General features: G+C 42.2%; 1 protein-coding gene across 7 annotated transcripts in view; it reads right to left on the bottom strand.

Moving 5' to 3' along the window:
• The window catches only part of ABCC5 (ATP binding cassette subfamily C member 5), a 44,327-nt gene continuing 24,977 nt past the window's right edge, over nucleotides 1–19,350 (bottom strand). For 3 of the 7 annotated variants that reach the window (XM_038145550.1, XM_038145557.1, XM_038145556.1), the window contains 20 exons: nucleotides 18,369–18,440; nucleotides 18,115–18,239; nucleotides 17,432–17,504; nucleotides 16,701–16,904; nucleotides 15,895–16,038; nucleotides 14,081–14,186; nucleotides 13,232–13,416; nucleotides 12,023–12,169; nucleotides 11,593–11,722; nucleotides 10,900–11,053; nucleotides 10,657–10,785; nucleotides 10,123–10,309; nucleotides 9,072–9,161; nucleotides 6,663–6,852; nucleotides 5,790–5,949; nucleotides 5,283–5,361; nucleotides 4,591–4,704; nucleotides 3,375–3,539; nucleotides 2,590–2,673; nucleotides 3–446 (listed from right to left, as the gene is read on the bottom strand). In XM_038145550.1, coding sequence (XP_038001478.1) covers nucleotides 312–446; nucleotides 2,590–2,673; nucleotides 3,375–3,539; nucleotides 4,591–4,704; nucleotides 5,283–5,361; nucleotides 5,790–5,949; nucleotides 6,663–6,852; nucleotides 9,072–9,161; nucleotides 10,123–10,309; nucleotides 10,657–10,785; nucleotides 10,900–11,053; nucleotides 11,593–11,722; nucleotides 12,023–12,169; nucleotides 13,232–13,416; nucleotides 14,081–14,186; nucleotides 15,895–16,038; nucleotides 16,701–16,904; nucleotides 17,432–17,504; nucleotides 18,115–18,239; nucleotides 18,369–18,440 — 2,673 coding nt within the window. In that variant the 3' untranslated portion in view covers nucleotides 3–311. Of the gene's footprint in view, nucleotides 447–1,140; nucleotides 2,674–3,374; nucleotides 3,540–4,590; nucleotides 4,705–5,282; nucleotides 5,362–5,789; nucleotides 5,950–6,662; nucleotides 6,853–9,071; nucleotides 9,162–10,122; nucleotides 10,310–10,656; nucleotides 10,786–10,899; nucleotides 11,054–11,592; nucleotides 11,723–12,022; nucleotides 12,170–13,231; nucleotides 13,417–14,080; nucleotides 14,187–15,894; nucleotides 16,039–16,700; nucleotides 16,905–17,431; nucleotides 17,505–18,114; nucleotides 18,240–18,368; nucleotides 18,441–19,350 lie in introns of those variants that run through there. The other 4 variants (XM_038145555.1, XM_038145551.1, XM_038145552.1 and 1 more) reach the window with 4 other exon arrangements.

Consider the following 19,350-nt stretch of genomic DNA (forward strand, 5'->3'; position numbering starts at 1 on the left):
CACAACAGAAAGAACATTTCCTTCTGTCAGTCTCTGTCTTTAATTCCAAAGTAACAGTGCTGCAGCCAAGGTTTAACAAAATGGTTGAGCTAATCCCTGCTATTCACAGGTGACTGTTCACCTTCTCCATCACAGACCCTTGTTTGACACCTTGCTGAGCTGTTTCAGCCGGCCAAAGCTGCAGCAAAGATTCAGCTCTTTAGGAGAGTGTAACTGGGAAGCAGCAGTTTGGGGCAGTGAATGCTGAGCAGCTCCCTCTCACACCTACGCTACTGTTAGAGCCAGCACCTACTGAAAAGAGCAGCCCCACTTCACCTCCCTTCCTCTGGGTGGTGCCTTCCTGTCTCCTCCTTTGTACAGCATTCCTGCTTTCTGCAACTTAGCTTTCTGAACTGGACCACACAAGAGCCACTGCTGGCATCGGGAAGGGAAGAGGAAGTCCCAGCCTGGAAGAAGAAGGAGGATAAGATCAGGATAGCTCCCCTTTTGCCTAGACTGCCATTAGCTCAGCCTTAGCTGCAAAGTGAAGCCACACGCTGACCCCAGCAGCACACAGAACCAGCTACATTAGCCCATTTCCTTCAAGGGAAATATTGCAGTCCATGGGGTAAACTCCAGGCCTGTGAGCAGGGTAAGGTCTGTGCTAGTTAATTCTTGCTTTGGACAAGAGTTAAGAACACCCACAACAATGCTTTTTGTGCTACTTCAAGCTACAGTGCAAGCTCTGTTAATGCCACAATCTGCCTGTGGTGCTCGTAGGTAGAAATGCTTCTGTGACTTTGCAGTCATGTCACACTATAAACAGTAGTGCTTTCAGGTAAAGAAAATGGAAAACCTGAGCCTAAGAAGGTCTTCCACTTGACCCTCAGCCCTTCTACTTGGCTTGAATATTTGCACTATAAATTATTACTGCCTGTACTACTCAACATACATGTACTGCAAGCTACCCCCATGCTGGAGGGCACAAAAATCACCCACTTCACTTTTAAAGAAACACCTTTACTCTGAAGGAAGAAAGATCAGACCATGATGCATGACAAGAGGAAAAAATAAACCAACAGCCTGCAAACTTGCTCCCCAGGGCTCAAAAAGGTGCAAAGTTCTTCATGTGCCCAAAACAAACCACTTAAGCCAATAAAATTTACAAAACCCAAAATAGTTTTATTTACTTTTCAGATTTCTGCCTCAATGAGACATTTTGCAAACATGCTAAGGCTACAAAATGTCCAAGTTGACAAAGACATGCAACGCTGACCATTCAATAAGTCACGGCTACCACAGGAACGACTGTGTCCCCCGGGCCACAGGTCCCAAAAAACAGGGATGGTGTACAGTGATCATGGCAACGCACTACGCAGGACCCAGTAACCTGAGGTAGGTCATTTACAGTAAGAAAACCATGTCCTACACCAGTGTTACATCCTGATCAACAGGAACCCCTCTAAGGTTCCAGAAGACGTGGGGTCGAGGACTGCTTCCTTAACAAGTGTGCAAGAAAGAAACAGGAAATATCGATCTTGATAAATCTTAGTTTAAGTGAGCAGAACAAAGTTAGTGTTACCCATGCCAGTGAAAGCCAACCTAAACCTCTGAGGAGTGTTAGCAGCTTCAAGATAAAGAGTCAGTCAGCTGAAGCAACTCTGAAAAGGCTTTCCTGCCAGCATACAGGGTACAATTTGAACCTTATGATTAATTTGTTACAGATCATTCCACAAACAGTAAGATTTTGGTTGTGTTAGATCAGCGAAGCAGGAAGAGCTTGGGCTTGCTTGCATTAAAATAAACTCTGCTGATACAGTAAGAAATACTGTGTCAGGACACTGAGAAAATACAAGGCCTTAATGTGACCCAGGAGTGGCTCTCCATTCAGATCACTAAACCCCTGCTTTGGAAAAGCATCATGGGCAGCAGCAGCCGCTGCCGTGGTGAACACTAGCGATGGCCCAAATAGCTCTGATAAATTACAATGCAATAGTTACACCACAGAGCTCTTCTCTGCTGCGCTAGACAAAGATGTGACAATAAAGGACACTATTGCAAAGCTTCACTTCCACTCAGACACGCAGAAAATCCGGCACTAGGAAAAGACGAACTGTAAAAGACACAACATTGTCTGATACAGTCCGATAACACAGCCAGATCTCTGGTACCATAAACTGTACAAAAATGATAGAAATAGAAAAGAATATGCACTGTTATTAATACAGTGCTTATTTTAATATAAAATAAACAGCTTACATTTCCACTGTAAATATAGGCTATATACAGAATTATGTATAGATATAGCTACATGTATAAAGCTTCATTATAGGCCTCTGATACATTTATAACTATGGCTCCCTGAGCCATTTGTAGAGTGCATTTAATAACAAAAAATTAGTAGTATGGAATAAATACAATAATAAAAACATGAGATCTTCTGACATGATTTTAAAAACTCTCTGGCTTGACACATTGTGCTAAAAATTAAAAGATGAGAAGACAATAATCTGAGAGGAGGAGGAGGAAGAGCTGGCCTGCCACAGGCAGGGAGCGTAGCTCTCCAAAATTAAAGTGACTTTGCCCTGAATTTCAGCCCTTGACAGCAACCTTGTTCTCTGCAGCAGCAAACATAGCATAGAAGCGCGAGTTCTCGTTGGCCAGAAGGGCAGTCGGGGTGTCGAATTCCACTACCTGAAACCAAACAAGGCAGGTAAAGTATGTCAGTAAAATTCACCAGAGAATTGACTTCCACCCCTTGGACTTGTGATGTGATGGTAAAGAGTGGAAAACATAGCATTCATCTTTAGGTGAGACACCAGGCAGTGAAAGTACCTGCTTTTAGGGATACTGTAACCTGGAATGCTTCAAACTGGCTCAAAAATTGGAACTAGCCCAGAGGAAGCAACCTCTGGTGGTTCTGGCAGAGGCAGATGCTATGGGCTTTTGCCTTCTCTACCTTTAAGAGCCTTGCCCAATGTTTGTGCATTTAACTGTTTATGGCTTCCAAATGGAAGGCTGAAAAATAGGTAAAGTGTCTGCCATAGGTGTGCTTGATGGCACAGGGCCTTATGAAAGTAATGGGAAACTGCCACTGAGCCCCAGCAGAGATGTTTATGTTATTACCCATCTCAGAATTAAGCTACAAAGGAAGTCTCAAAAAAATTTTTAAAGACAGACTGTTATTCTATGGTACTTTCTTGGTGTGAAAAAAAAAAATTGCCATCTTTGATCTTGTCACGGGCATCAACTGATCAACTGATTCTACTGGACTATTATTACCAAGGATATGAATGAACATAGAGGATTTTCTACCCTGCAGTGCAGCTGTTCCCTCAGTTCAGTCTGCACACATGGCACCAGCAGACCGGGGGCAGAGAGGCCTCCCTGCTCACCTGTCCCTGTGTTAGCACCATGATCCGATCACAGCCCAGGACCGTGTGCAGGCGATGAGCGATGGTTAACATCGTGCAGTCTGCAAACGCCTCTCTGATGGTCTCCTGGATCAGTAAGTCTGTCTCTGTGTCCATAGCAGCTGTTGCTTCATCCAGGATCAGTATCTGAAAGCAGCACAGAATTCTGGCTGTTACCCATGGTCACACCTTCCTTCCCTGAATATAAAAATAAATGGGTGGGCAGAATGGCCACAGCCAAGTGTTGTCACAGCTGGCAGTCCTGACAGAGTTGTGGGCACAAACACAGGTTTTACCCTTTCAGTTTCCTCTATGTAATCGCCTTCAACAAAGCCTACAGATGGCACTTACATTTTATTGTCACATCCTAGAGCTACATGTGGGTTATGACATGGGCCTCAAGTTTCCACTGCTTTCACTTTTATATTCCATAGATGAATCTCAAACAGAATTTTTACCAGTAAATTGATTTGACACATCCCTGGTGGTGACATTCCTCCTGGGATGAGTCAATACTGACTAGGCTTAATAGCTTTCTTACACTGGGTAAAAAGTCTCTTCCCCTCAGACATAAACTGGTTTGGACTGATTTCTTGTCAAAGCTGAACTGGACACACTTTGTACAGGTACTGCAGAGACAGCAGTGACTTCTGCTAAGTAGTCTGACTTTAAAAATAGATGCAGAGTGAACTTTAAAATATGATGATATGTCACATTTCAGAAAAAAAAAGGTTGTTAAAACCACAATCCTGATCAATCTCAATCCAAAACTCCTTTCTCACTGTAATTATTGTTTGTTTTCCATTCTGGCAAAATCTTTCACTTGGCTGGCATAGCACAGTCCCAAATTCCACTTGGAGACCATAGTGGAGCACCATGTAGAAGAAAAACACTTGGCTCATATTCACAACAAGGTGGAAGAAGGGAAGAATCTGATGCTCCCCAGTAACAGGACACTGAAGAAATGATTATATGACACATTATTGTTAGCACTCACAAGCAATGCCTTTCCTATGGCAGGACACTGCAGGAGCTGGCTACAGATACCTTCCTGTTTGTTTTAACCTTACACCTCTCTGGGTTGCAATAATCATTGGAGTGATTCCTCTGACAGACAGAAGGAATCCAGCACAAAAAAAGGCTTGTTCCATCCTATAATTCTACTATCTCTAGCTATTTCTCTCCCTGCTGTGCTCACCTTGCAACGACGCAGCAGAGCTCTAGCTATACACAGTAACTGTCTCTCTCCAACAGAAAAGTTCTCCCCGTTTTCCATCACTTCTGAATCAAGTTTCATAGGCAGCTGTGCAACCTGTGTGGGAAAGAAGAGGCAAAAATCTTAGAGCACTGCACAAAATCATATGAACACAAACAGAGCTCCTGACAATCCTTGTCACCAGGAGAAGAGTGAACCTAGTCCCTGCAGGAATTCCTGCAGCCATAGCTGCCACCTGACTTACATGAAGAACTGGAAATGTCATGGCAGCAAGACTTACTGCAGAGGGCAGGTTTTTAAGTCCAGTATAAGTTTGCACATGTGACATGTACAGTCACAAACAGAAATGTAGAATGCACACCTCAGGCACATACAGAAAAATATCACTTGAAATGTTTTAACACTCTAAGAATCCTGTGGATGAAGCAGCACTCTGCTATTCTATATACTAAAAAAACCCCACAGACTATGACATGTCCCTAAAAAACCCAAAAATAGGAGTCTGATAAAATCATAGGAAAAAAGGGAAAAAAATGGTCAAATACAGCATAGAGAACAAGGGGGGAAATGTAGAGAGAAAGCTTAGATAAAGACCTCTAAAGTGGCCACTAACAGATTATGTTGCTTTGGAAGCCAAATGCAAACATCAATCTCCCAGGGCACATAATACTTACACACTCCTTCATGTGAGTCCTTTCCAAAGCAGCCCAGATTTGTTCCTCACTGTACTGATTGAAAGGATCCAAGTTTGATCTGGAAGGGGAAGCAGAAAACAAGCAGAATTTTAACTCAGCAATGAATGGCAAACCAACAGTGTGCTAATTTATCCAGACAGGTGATTCCCATCTGGCCTTCCACTAACAGTTTCCTTGCCAGGGAAATCAGATGTTCCCAGCACACTGAGGCTGGAAGAGCCAAAAAAACAAGAGTAGAGATGGAAAACCAAGATACTAAAACTTCAACCACATATAAAGGGAAGCAAGACTTCCATACCGGATGATCACACCCAGTGCTGCACTGGGCCGGCTAAAAATCATTCACCTGTGGTTTTTTTTTTGTTTCAAAATCAGAACAGAAGCTAGGATGCCTGAGAGCTACCACCTCACCAGGCACCTATTGCATTTCAGGTACAAGCAGAAAGACTGCTCAGTCCCTTCTTGGCTTCTTATGGTCTCACTAACCTCACAGTGCCACTGAACAGCACAGGTTCCTGAGGGATTATGGAGAGTTTACTCCGAAGATCTGCCAAGCCAATGTCATTTATTTTCACCCCATCAATTTTAATGCAGCCTCCAGACAGTTCAACGAGACGAAAGAGTGCCATTCCAAGGGAAGACTTCCCTAAAAATGAGACAGGAAAACATGACTGGTGTTCCTATAGAATCATAACTGTTTTTCAGATAAGAAAGCATTTTAAAAGCTGCCCACATCTAAGAAAAGTTTTAAAATACCAAAAAGTCCTGGCAAGCAATGCTCTGGTAAGTTCTGAGGCTCAGCATTTAAACTTCTGAGCAATTATGGGGGCAGCTCTTAATCTCTCAATCAAGCCACGCCTGGAGTTCTGCCCCAACCCCACTGCCAAAACCCTGCCATGAAAACCCAATACAGCAATATAAATTACTTATTTAGAAACTCGTTTTGAAGTTGATTTAAGTCATCTCACAAACAGGGGTTTGGAACCTTCACATGACAGAGTTCTGAGATGGCTCAGAGCCAAACCCGCCTGCAGCATCACTACAGAATCCTTCAAGAGAGTCAGAAGCTGCAACGAGCACATTGTAGGCACCAATCTGTGCTGGTCAGTGGTTTGGGGAGTTGTTACAATCAACATAGTGGCTCAAGCACAGTAGGATATCCCTGTGCTTTAAATGGAAATTTGTTTTCACTATTGTTTACAGGGATCTTGCTTATGTACAGACAGGAATGAAAACGTCCACTGACAGAGTGCTCAACCCCTCCTGTGCAACCAACTTACTCAAACACAGGAGAGCCAATATGACTGCCCCAATCCATTCTGTAAAAGTAATAATTTAGCTCTTGGTGTTTTTCCTTACCTGAGCCTGTCCTCCCCACAATGCCAATCTTTTCCTTCGGTTTGATGGTAAAGGACACTTTTTTAAGTACTAGAGGGAGGTTCTCTCGGTACCGCATCTCTGCATTTTCAAAAACAACTTCACCTTCCTGTGGCCAGTCCAGAGGAGGAGTTTTGTTCTTAATTCGAGCAGGAGCTTCCAGGGAAAGCGTCTTTTAACAAAGATACAGAAGTTCAGTTTCCAGTAAACAAAGCACCAAAGGAAAATTATCAGCTGCAGCTTTCAGCAGTTCTTCCCTGCAGACTCAGCCCAGATCATTTATGGCAGTTTCATGATGAGCTGTTTGGCTGGATGTGGGCCCAGCGGTCCAGAAGTTTGCTGTATTACACTGACCACACTGTTAATTCCCCTCCTGTTGCCTCAGTAATGACATCAGTCTTTCTACACAACAGTGGTTTTCATCAATGGAATTCAAAATGTATTTTAGGCCTATTATTTATCAGTACAATCCTACTGAGTTTCACAGCACTCCAAAGACTGATGCAGAATCTGGTGCATTTCTGTGCCTCATCTGCTATGCTATACCAGGGTTATACACTGTTGATTTTGACACAGAAGAGAATGTCCAAGTAACACATTAAATGCCACTCTCTTCCTTCTCATGTTCCCCTGTCCTACTGAATCACTGAGTCAGTCCCTTCCAGTCTGCTCACTTTTGCTATTTCATGCTGTCCCTTACTGAGCAGTTCACAGATTAAAAGAAAAGCAGAACCTCTGAAAGCCAAACACAAGGCTTCATAGCATGTTTAGAGTGAAGTCAAGGTCACTTTCCCATACTTGGCACAAGCACCCTCAAGGAATGGCAGCAATCCCATCATGGGATTCACCTCATGTAACTGAACCAGGCCATGACAACTCCTTTATAGGCTCTACAAAGAGAGATCTCTACAAATGCTGTGAAACAGCATTTCTGGAGTGTGATTTTTCTCATTCTAATATAAATACTTGGAACAGGTAATAATTGCCCTCTAGAGACACCCATTTCCTACACTGACCATAGAGAGATCCCACAGGGATGGCAGTTGTGGACATCTGCATCTAGTTAGAGGCAGATTAATTACACACCAGGGGTTTGAGAGAAAAACAGCCATCTGCTATGATAGTGCTCCCATTCTTTGAGCTTGGTGCTCAAAACAGCAACCTTGACCCCCCACAGAAAAAAGCCAAGCTTGGGCCTTGGTAAGACCCAGGACCTGAATGGTGTTTCACTGGCCACCCACCCTTCACTTCAGCTTCAAAATAGTTTTACAGTTTCATAAATGGCTGTCTAGAGATGAATTTTTTTTTAAATCACAGATAGTTGCTTGATAGTGATATAGAATGAGACACATAACTTTTAAAAAACCCCAAACAACAGCCTACAACTGTAGGTTTTGCCACTAAGGGCCTGACTGTGATAAACCCCATCTCAGCCCAGTGAGAGATACAGTATTTGGCACAGTTGTCAATTTGTGTGGTCACCAAGTCTTCCATATCCAGAAATTTTCTACGTAGATGCCTGCAGAGGATTTATTAACCGGGGGAGTGGGCAGGTTTGGGGCTTTTGTCTTCTGTTTTTTAACCTGTAGATTGAACCCACACACTTCAAAAAAGCTACAAATATCAACTACTAAATAGCCCAGATTTACCAAATAAATAAATATATCTCCCTCTGAGTCACAGGAAACATTAAATGGAAAAGCCTTTCACCTCACACACCAAACCCGGTAGAAGGCTTTCTCCTGGCTACGCCTTCCCCACTGACCTATGCCCAGCTCTGCACACACAAATCCCAGTTACAAAGAAAGGGTTACAGATAACCAGAGCAGCTTGCTAAGCATTTAGCCTGGCACATTCATCATGTTCAGCTGAGCACATTTCTCATGTTTGCAGTAAGAGCATTCCCTTGACTTTTCAAGCATACAGAAATATGTTAAATAAGACAGCTGTGGAAAAGTAGGCTTATTAGGCTGAAGTGGAATTACTTGTAGATAAAGTAACAAACAGTTATCTGTGTTTAAATGAAGGAATTCCATTAGGATTGGAATGAAGGATGCCAGAACACCATCCTTTTGCTGTAAAATAATGTTTCGAATCCCCCAGTCACCCCTTTCACACACTCCACTCTTCACTGTGAGTGTCAGCAAACTTCCAATAGCTTATGTAAACCCAGCAATGCCTCTAAGTTTAGTTCCCTACCAGCTCTGGGGCCATTCAGCCCCCCAGTGCTGATACATGTGCTTCACAAAACAAACTCACTGTAGTGTTACAGCACAGGCTTTAGTGCCTTTCCAAGATCAGGAATGCACATTCTGTACTAGGGCAGACTATGGCTGAGGCCAGCAACGTAACAAACAAAATTTCACAACAGGCAGTTGAATGCAGTCCTACCTTGATGTAGTGGTCAATCCTTTCCACTGAGGTGAAACGAGCTTCTGTCTCTGAAGCCAGTCTGACTGTAAACTGGAATAACCCTGTTAACTGAAGAGGTGAAAGAAAACAGATTTTTAGAGCTGTGACTTGTTATTGAATTAAGAGATTAACGTGGCCAGTAGGATCAGGGCAGTGACTGTCCCCTGTACTTGGGACTGGTGAGGTCACACCTTGAACCCTGTATTCAGTTTTGGGCCCCTCACTACAGCACAGATATTGAGGTGCTGGAGCATGTCCAGAGAAGGGCAACAGAGCTGGGGAAGGGTCTGGAGTCCTGTGAAGAGCAGCTGAGGCAGGTGGAGGGGCTCAGCCTGGAGAAGATGAGGCTCAGGGGGATCTTAACACTCTCTACAGCTCCCTGAAAGGAGTGTGTAGCCAAGTGGGGTTTGCTCTCTTCTCCCACCAAACAAGCAATAGGACAAGAGGAAACAACTTCAATTTGTGCCAGAGGAGGTTTAGATTGGGTGTTAGGAGCACTTCTTAACTAAAGGAGTTGCCAAGCAATGAGACTACCCAGGGGAGTGGTAGAGTCACCATCCCCAGAGGTATTTAAAAGTTGTGTAGATGTGGCACATGAGGACATGGTTTAATGCTGGGTTTGGCATTGCTGAGGTAATAGTTGGACTCAATGACCTTTATTGCTATTTTCCAACCTAAAGAATTCTATGATATTTGATATTCTTGACATCAGGCAACATATAACTAAAGTGTTCAAGGCAAGTTAATTAAATAGTTCATTTTACAATCACCATAATTTATGAATCCCTTGAGAAACCAGCAGCTTAGAAACTTGTCCCAAGAGCAACAGCTTTGAGTATGAGGTGTCTAAGCTCTTTAATTTCCCCTCGGCGCCACAAGGAGGCAGAAGAGGCCAAACAGCAGCTCCAACACGAGTGCTCGGAGCCCTGCAGCTCCTCCGAGCCAGCGCTGGACGCTGTTTGCTCATTAGCAGTACCTACATTAAAAGAGAAATTAAGTATTAAGTATTACAGTATGTGGTCGCACTCACCTGCACAGCATAGGAGATGGCCAGCCCAGCATAGGCAGGAGGGATCTGGCCATGCATCAGGACAATCATAAGGCCAGTGGTTGTGATCAGAGCAATGCTGATGATGTCCAGGCGCACGGCCAGCCAGCGCATCGCGCAGCTGAACAGGTAAAACGGGGCCTGGTTGTCATCCAGCAGCTCCTGGTACCTGGAACAAACACAGCAAAGGTTATAGACTCCATGAGCCCAACGTTCTACAAATATGAGACCTACTTAAACTCCTGTTCCAGTATCAGGACCCAGGGTGGGAAGACTCATCACTGACCACATTTCAAACCAAAACATGATGGCAGGGTTTGCAAACTTTCCCCAGCACTGCTCTTCCCAGTTTCCCCTTACCCTTCCTTCTGTTCTCCCAATTTTTTCCCCAGAAAAGTAACTTTCAGTCACAGAACCAATGATCCATCAGACTCTAGTAATAAATCCTTCTGAATGCCAGAAGCTGCTGCATCCAGCTTTGTGCTCCACCACTCCCAGATGGATATCTTCACTGACCTGTGCAGAAATTCCTGTCCTTTGTGGTAGGCATGGATTGTGGAGAGACCCTGGATGCTAGATGTAATGTGAGACAAGAATGGAGACTGTGTGATGTTGTCCAGACGCTTGAGCTCTCGAATGAAGACTCTGAAAGGAAAGAAGCACTTTGAGTTCCATGCAGAACCACCACATGCTAACCACTATGTTGTACTTGAAGGTGAAAGTATCTGCTCTTCCAGCCAAAGCAGCTGGTGCACTTACCTAGACACAACATGCAGAACTGTGAACAGGACAATGAGGGGCCCCACTGCCACCAGGAACCAGGGGAAAACCCCAGAAATCACCCCCACGCAGAAGAACACAAGGATGACATTCTGGATGAACATTTCCGCTTGAAACGGCAACCGAACATCAACTGGGGAAATGGAAGGAAAAGAGGAAGATCTTGAGAACAGAAAACTAAAACAACCCATAGAAATCAACTCGGTCCAGCTGTACCTCAGTAACAAACACAGATTTCTCTTAGTTTATACAAATTAAAAATGTAGATTTTCATTGGGATGTTTTTACCTCCTGAGTTACTGACAGTCTAATGATGCCCGTTTGCAGAAATAGCACTGATGTAACTCTGGCCTAATTACCACCTTTGCTGCACATCAGCTTCACTCTGATGTTTTAAGTTGCTCCTGCATTAACTGCTGAGAGCCCATGTGCAGCCTGGAGGTACAAAAGCAGCAGCACATTTCCTTCTTCATACATGGATGCTCAGACCTGAGCTATCAGCTGCCTTCTAGAATCATAACCCAGGTCTATCCCAATTCCTGCTTTGTTTATTGCAGGTGCACATTTGGCAACAGACACAGGGTACAATCACCCCAACAGCAACAGACTGGAGAGTATTCAGGGCTTAACTGGGAGGTCTGAATATGGGATTTACAGGGCACAGTGAGATACCTTCATCCATGTCTTTGGAAAACCTGTTGAGGATCCTCCCAGTGGGTGTAGTGTCAAAGAACTTCATGGGGCTACGCAGAATCCGTCGGAAGAGCTCGTCATGGAGCCTTGAGGATGCTCTGAGAGTTCCCTGACAATGCAGGAAATATTGCAGGGTTATAAAGCACTGCTTGCCTTCCTGCCACCCAGATATTCTACTCTGTTTCTCTCTCCAACCATAAGAGGGTTTTTTACTGCATTCTGTGCTTCCACCCCATGGAGGAAGCTATTAATTTGACCAGAAGTTCAGCAGAAACACGGTGCAGCCTCAAGAGCTGGCTAAGGAAACATTACAATCTATGACTGACTTTGGCTCAAAAGAGAAGACCACAGTGACAGCAACTTGCAGAAGTAGGAGGAGGGGGAAAGAAACACCAGCACTGGCACCTACCTTTACAAAGACCACACCACGAACAGCTTTCAGGATCAACATAACTGCCATAGACAGCGCATAGATGCCAGCATAGTAATGCATGTGAGGGTTATCTTTCATACTGTTGCTTATGACAGTCTCATTTCCCAAAGTTACCGTGGTGTTCTGCAGAAAATTCAAGGTTTCAGAGGTTGGTTAAGACAAGGATGAAGCATGTATACACTACATGTGGCAGAATTTAACTGCCTTGTGTCTTCTCCCATGATATTTGATGTCTTGTTTAAACTACTTCAGTGGCCATTGAATACACCAGAAACTTTTCCCTGGCAGAGAAGCTTGACTTGTAGATTTGTAGCCCTTGATCTTTTTCCTACAAGATCTTCCAAAATACTCCCACAATGCCTATTTCATTTGATTCCTAATCTCTCATTTCATGCTTATTTCTTGTGTTCTTCTGAACAATGTCAGATACTTGGATACCACCACACAGCCATATTCACCTTGGATAGATCTTTATCAAACACTTATTTCTGCCACTATGCAATAAATTCTTTACTGTCACACTGTTAGACATTCTCATTCTTTTATTTTTGCTCTTCAAGTATGTTTAAGGACCTCATTGCTGATTCTAATACTGTTGGCCATCTGCACTTTATTATTTCATCTCTGAGATTAGTACCTTGCACTCTGTGCCCCCACAAGAAACTCCTAAAGTTACATTTGGATTTTTAAATGCAACAAGAATTGCAAGCAAAGCCCTGAGAGTGGGAAAAAAGCTCAAACCATCCCAAGTCATCAGAATCTTCAAAGCAATTTCCAAAAGTTATTTGACTCAATTTACAAAAATTATCCTGTTAGGTATAAGATCACATTTAAACAAAAAAAAAAAAAAAAAAAAAAAAAAAAAACAAAAAAAAAAAAAAAAAAAAACCAAATAACAACACTAAAATTAGCTTGTTGGCTCCTTCCATATTTTCACTTCCTTTTCTTAGACTAAGCAAAAAAATGAACAAGAGGGCAGCATTAAACCACATAAGTTATTATATCTTCCTTATTACTGGAGCTCTCTTATTCTTGGAGATGAACTCCCTAGTGAGACCATCTCCTGGGAAGCCTTACAACTTATTTAAATTAGGAAGCACCATTTGGTCTCAAAGGACTTGAGAGTAGTCTAGCAGAACAGCCAGAGCCCATTAGACACAGGAGTAGAAAAGCTATTGAACTTACTCCACTGCCTTGCTTGATCCAGAAACTCAGCCACCAGTTGCTAAAGGCTGTGCTGCCCACATTTAGCACAAACAGTGCCATGATGATGAGGAATGCAAAGGGGCCTCCAGCTGCCTGAATGTAGACACCATAAACAGACCAGGGGACAGAGCCTTTGCCTTTCTCTTCCAGCTGGACCAACTGGCCTGTGAAACAGAGGATGAAGAGAGAATGAGGAAAGCTCTTCCATGAAACTCCTATAAATTTGTGAACACTCAAATTAGTCTTTCAAACTGTGCAGAGTACTTTCAGAAACACACATTTTACTTCACACTTAGAACTCAGTGGTTCAAACAGTTTTTTCAAGAAGTCACATTTCTTCTGCAGAACCATTTAAGTCATGGTACAGCTGAAAAAGCCTCATCAGCACAGACTTAAATGTTAGGCTGGGATCAGCCTCACTATTGCTTTCTAAACCCCAAAGTTCAAAGCTAACATTAAACAGAGAACTACAGAGGTCAGACCTTCCCTTCATCCGTAAATGCCATGTCCTGCCCAGGACTGAGTGCCAAACTGTACACATGGCCCTCTTAGGACAGGAGGGAGAGGTGGTGTGGGAGACAAGGCAGTACCACCTCCTTTGTGCTAATGGCATCTGGCTGAACTAAAAACATTGTACAGGCTCCCATATTTAATGAATTAATGAATGTTCTTTGCCCACTGCCTGTCTCCTGTCAACCACACTAAGTGATTAGGATTGAGACAGCTTCCAAAACCTGAGAGGTACATTAACAATATACTTTGAAGCACATGTTTTGAGCTTATTGGAGTACAAAATAATTACAGCCAGAAATTTGATTACATAGTTACCCTCTTCTTCCTTCTTTACAGCTTTCTCCTTCTTCACAGACCCTGTTTTGGTACTTTTATCCTGGGGCCTTTTCAATGAATTGTTTGTGTTCTTCTTTATATTAATCTGCAGGAAAACAATGACACCAAACAGAGGAGTTGGCTTTGACATTTTCATATCTAAACACAAACTTTTATTTATCTGCCACCTAAGGACAAAGGCTTTCAATAGTTCAGCATTCACATCAAGGAGAATATTAACTTCACAGTTATTACAGATGATTGCCAACTCTGGTGGATTAAATTCTCCTTCTCTATTAATCTGAACTACTACCAACCTGTACAGGTAGAGTGCAAGGGTAATTTCCAGGATCAGTGAAATTATGAGTGTACATGGTAGATGAACAATATCCCCACTACTGCAAGAAAGATATAATCTCCCTATCCCTTGTAAAAATAGCTCACATTTTTTTAAAGAGGCTTTTGTCCCCAAGAACCCTAGCACTTAGCTCTCATGAAATGTCTCTTTCTTAAGTCAGGTCAACTTGATCTTCCAGAAATCCAATATCCAAACACTAAAGTGACACACAAGCACTGCTCTAAACCCAGCCATCTTCCCATAACTGGGAGTTACTGCCTGTTCAGAGTCAGCCTACATGGACTGAAACCCCTTACACACCATGCTCAGGGTTGCCTTCCCACACTTTACACGAGATCAAACCACAGAGAATCCAAGTGATGATCCCTTTATTCTTATCCCATAGGGAATGCAATTTAATGGTCTTTCCATCAGCTAAGGTTTACAGTGACATTGAAGGTCAGTGAAGCATGAAGACTGGAGAATCTCTTGTTCACTATCATTCTATATTAGTCTTAAAATGGCAGAACTATTATCTTCATGCCTCAAAAGATATGCAGAGCAATGCATTATATCCTTGTGGTGCTTTCACAAATATCTCCCAGGAGAATGTGTCATCAAACTCCTTCTATATCTGTAATTCTCATAAGGCTTCCTTCTCAGAAATGTTTTGTTTTAAATGTCTCATGAGTAAGGAGCTTCTCATCTCTTAAAAAATAAACTGTTGATGTATTTTTTATCTTTAAGTGAAAATGCACACAAAATTTAGACAAGTTATTATAAATCAAAATGCCGAGATCCCTGCTCTAGAGATTAACTTCAGGAAACAAAGAGCAGAAGGGTGGGAAAGATTAAAATTCTGAAAATTTACATGTTGTTCTACTGAATGTTTCTTGTTATTTTCTACATTTACAATTTTTGCACCAACTGAAATACTCATATTCAAATTTGCATTTACAGACTTTTTTCATAACAGAATTAGTGTCAAGGCAAAACCTTTTTTCTCAAACTCCCCCAAAACACAGCATTTTCAGTTATGCCTCCAAAATACTGTCACATCTAACTTTTGACAAGTTGTGTCACACCTGCTGTGCCTCAGTCACTCTCCATTGAAAACATAGTAACAAGACAGTAAGAATTTTTTCAGGCAGAGTTGTTGAAGATCTGTGCTAATTCAGAGGTAAATTAAGGAGTGGAGTGTACAATAAGAGAAGAACTTCCTGCTCTGAGCATCACCGGGGGAGACACTACAATATTTTCATTATTAACTCAGCTCATGGGCAGAGTCCTCTCTAGCACACATTCCCTAAAAACAAACTGTGACAAAGCACTAATAAAGCAAAGATTGCTCTATAGGAAATCTGTTGGTCAGGTCAACACACAAAAATGTGCAAAGCCATTTTCCATGTTTCCAACAACATCACTTGGTTCACCTCAGAATAGTCAAGATTCAGAGCACTTTAAAATAAACAAGTACCTCAATATGTGGTGTTTCTCCCAGCTGTAGGCTATTAAAAATAGTTGCATAATCCCCATTTAAGTTCATCAGTTCCTCATGACTGCCTCGCTCGGTAATGCAGCCTTCTTTCATGAAGATCACTTCATCACAGTCAACAAGATACTGGAGAAAGGGGCAGCAAGAACAAGTCTCTATCACGATCTTCAATAACCAAATACTCCCACACAACCCTGCTCAGCAGCTTGTAGACACTGGCACACAGCACACCTAAGCCCACACAACAGACAGCTGATTTTGAGAGGTCCTCCTCTGACTAGAGCACCATGATTACTCACACTACACAAATGAAAAGTTCTTGTGTCCTAATAAAACCAATCTCTTCTGGAAGACATGACTCAGGACACTTAAACACTGCAAATACTGATAGACTAAGCACTAATATTTCTGTGCACAGAAGACAGCAAAAAAAATCTCTGGTACATAAATTCTGATTTACTGACACCAAATGTAACTGTTTTCTGCTGTGATGAAATAGCTTTACAGCAAGTTAGCAAAAGTATTTTCAAACAGGTACTTATTTCCCTAGTAAATTTTCTTTACCCAAGGGTTACCAGTCCTAATCAGACACCAAACAGCACTGGTATCAAATAATTAAATTGTGCTCAGTGCACCTTTGCAAACCTAGTTTATAAATGTAAACCACACATTCTATAGACAGACAGGGTTGTCCTGTCACAGGTCAGGACACAGATTTCCAGTATGAAGGTAACTGATTAACAAACCTTTTCAAGAAAATCCAAGAAAAAGTATGGGAGATTCAGTACCTGAAGCTGATGTGTGATGAAAAGGACAGTCTTTGACTTCAGGTGCTTCCTTATTGCACTGTTAAAAATGTGATTTCCAACATGAGCATCTAAGGCACTAAGGGGGTCATCGAGGATGTAAATGTCCCTGTCACTGTACAGGGCTCGAGCCAGGCTGATTCTCTGACGCTGTCCCCCACTCAGGTTAGCCCCTCGCTCACCAATCTGCAGAGACACACAACCATCATTTTATTTCTTCAGCACCGTGCAACACAGATGGCCAGAATAAAGCAGACCATAATATTTGTTTTTATATATTTATATATCCTCCCCAAGAACATTTTATATTAATAGACGTACGTATTCAAGTGTCCACTTTCTGACGTGTGTTATACATTCAAACTCAAGGTTAATATGCTTGAAATGTGACAGCACTTGCTTTGCTTATTTTACCTTTTATGAATTAACATAGCAATTTTTTTTCTTAGCTATTTTAAATCAAGTTCAGTTAGGTGCTGTTAAGGCAACTAAATTTACAACACAATAAAAAAATTCCCAAAAAGTCAACATCTGAGTAAAAAACAGAGTACAACTCTTAACAGTCCAGGGCCCACTAAGGTCAGCTCAAGAGAATGCATTCAACAGCTTGATTCACATGCACCTCAGAGTGATGTACCCTCATTCTAGTTTACCCTGCCAAACCAAAACTCTTTTCTCCATCTACTAATTAATTTAGTATAAGCAAAACCTACCTCTGTCAGGTCCCCATTTGGAAGGATGGCCAGGTCAGGCCTTAGACAGCAACCATTCAGCACAGTATTGTATCTGAAAAACAAGTAGATAAATAGTTAAGAACATTGATTTTCCCCACAATTATTTAACTAGTACAGCATTATGTCATTTTCTACACTAATAGCAGATATTCCAGCAGCCTAAAACAAGTCATCGGTCTTGGAGTCTCAGGAGAAAACTGAGGGTAATAATTAATCACCTACTTCAAAAGCATTGTGAGGACAAAGAGATCATTTATTTTCAGGGATAGTTGGCTAAGGGCCACAGAAAAGTCCCCAAGTGGAGGGGGCCCATGGAAGATGTCAGTACATTGCACACAGCAGTTGTTGTGTTTGAAGAGGGCAAGGCCAGGACAGCAAGAGCAAATATCACTTTAGTGCTGCTCACAGCAGCTGCTGGTTTTAACCAGAGGTCCAGGATGAGGCCCAGCCTCACTGCAAGGAGCAGGGCCAGGCACACTGACAGCCACCAGCCACAGGGCCACACGCAAGAGACACAAGATCCTAAACGGGACTCAGAGGAGACACAGACAGACTCCAGAAGGGCACAGAGGCTTTACCTGCAGTGTACTCTGCACTAAAGCTTTCCCACACTTGGGCCAAGAACCAGTGAGCTTTGAAAATCAGCAAGCAGTGTGACAAACCTTTCCTCATCATAGTCCTTGCCAAAGAGGATGTTGTCCCGGAGAGTGGCGTTGAGGATCCAGGCCTGCTGCGCCACGTAGGCGAAGGTCCCGCTCACCGCGATGCTCCCCTCCAGCAGCGTCATCTGCAGTCACACAGCAGCTGTGAGATCATGCTACCCCATGCTTACAACACACTGCATGCTACACAGAACAAATAAGTGAAACAGGGGATGGGAAAGAAGAGCAGAAATGCTCAAAACAGGATTTCTCACCTGTCCTAAAATTGACGAGATAAGTGAAGTTTTTCCGCTCCCCACGCTGCCACAAATTCCAACAAGTTTTCCCTACGCAGAAAGGAAAAAAATTATGGTATTAATTACTTACATTCATCATCCTTTTCAGAATTTATACTTTTAGTACCTCTGAGAGGACAGCAGGATATAAATGACAGCTCTAACGTGACATAACAGACGAAAAAGCAAGAGTCAGCATCTCAACGCACAAATTGTATAGAGTGAACACAATCCCACAGTGAAATAAAACCAAAATCAACTCTAAAAGTGAAAATAAAGGTGTTTGAAGATCAGCTTCCTTCTTACTAGGGTTACAGGCCCAGAGGATCAATAAACCAAAAGCACCAAGGCCTGCCTGAACAGAATACACCAAGATGCTTTTGAGAGTAATAAGAGGAAAAGTCTGAAAGAAAAGAGAATGTAGCATATATGGGTCCAGTCAAACTCCTGGCCAATTAGAACATATTTGCTGGAGAACATGCACCAAGAAAATACTAAAATTCAGTCACTTTGAAGAATTTCTCTGCAATGGAATGGGTGAGTTAATACGCATATTAAAAATTAATTTATCAAAACTATTTTTATTCCTTTTGTAAAAAATGTAAAGTGAACAAGAAAGGTATATAGACACCTGTGGACCACATTGCTGGCCATCTCTTGATAGCAGAGAAAGACAAAACCAGCTTTTTTTGACTTCTGAGATAAAAACAGCCATTACATTTTCAACTAACTATACTCCTATTTGAGGCATATTTTTAACGATACGCATTCTCCCCCAGAGTTTAAAGTATAGGTATTTTTAATGTTTAAAATACCTTAAACTATCCCTCTATTTGTATAACTACATAAGACAATTTAACCATGAATATCTTCATAAATATATGGATCCCAATATTACAGCATCCAACTGCCAGACTGCCAAGCTTTTGTATGTGTAGGTAATGTCATGTATTAAGTTCAA

Source organism: Motacilla alba, chromosome 9, assembly GCF_015832195.1.
Source record: "Motacilla alba alba isolate MOTALB_02 chromosome 9, Motacilla_alba_V1.0_pri, whole genome shotgun sequence".
In the NCBI taxonomy this organism is placed as follows: Eukaryota; Metazoa; Chordata; class Aves; order Passeriformes; family Motacillidae; genus Motacilla; species Motacilla alba.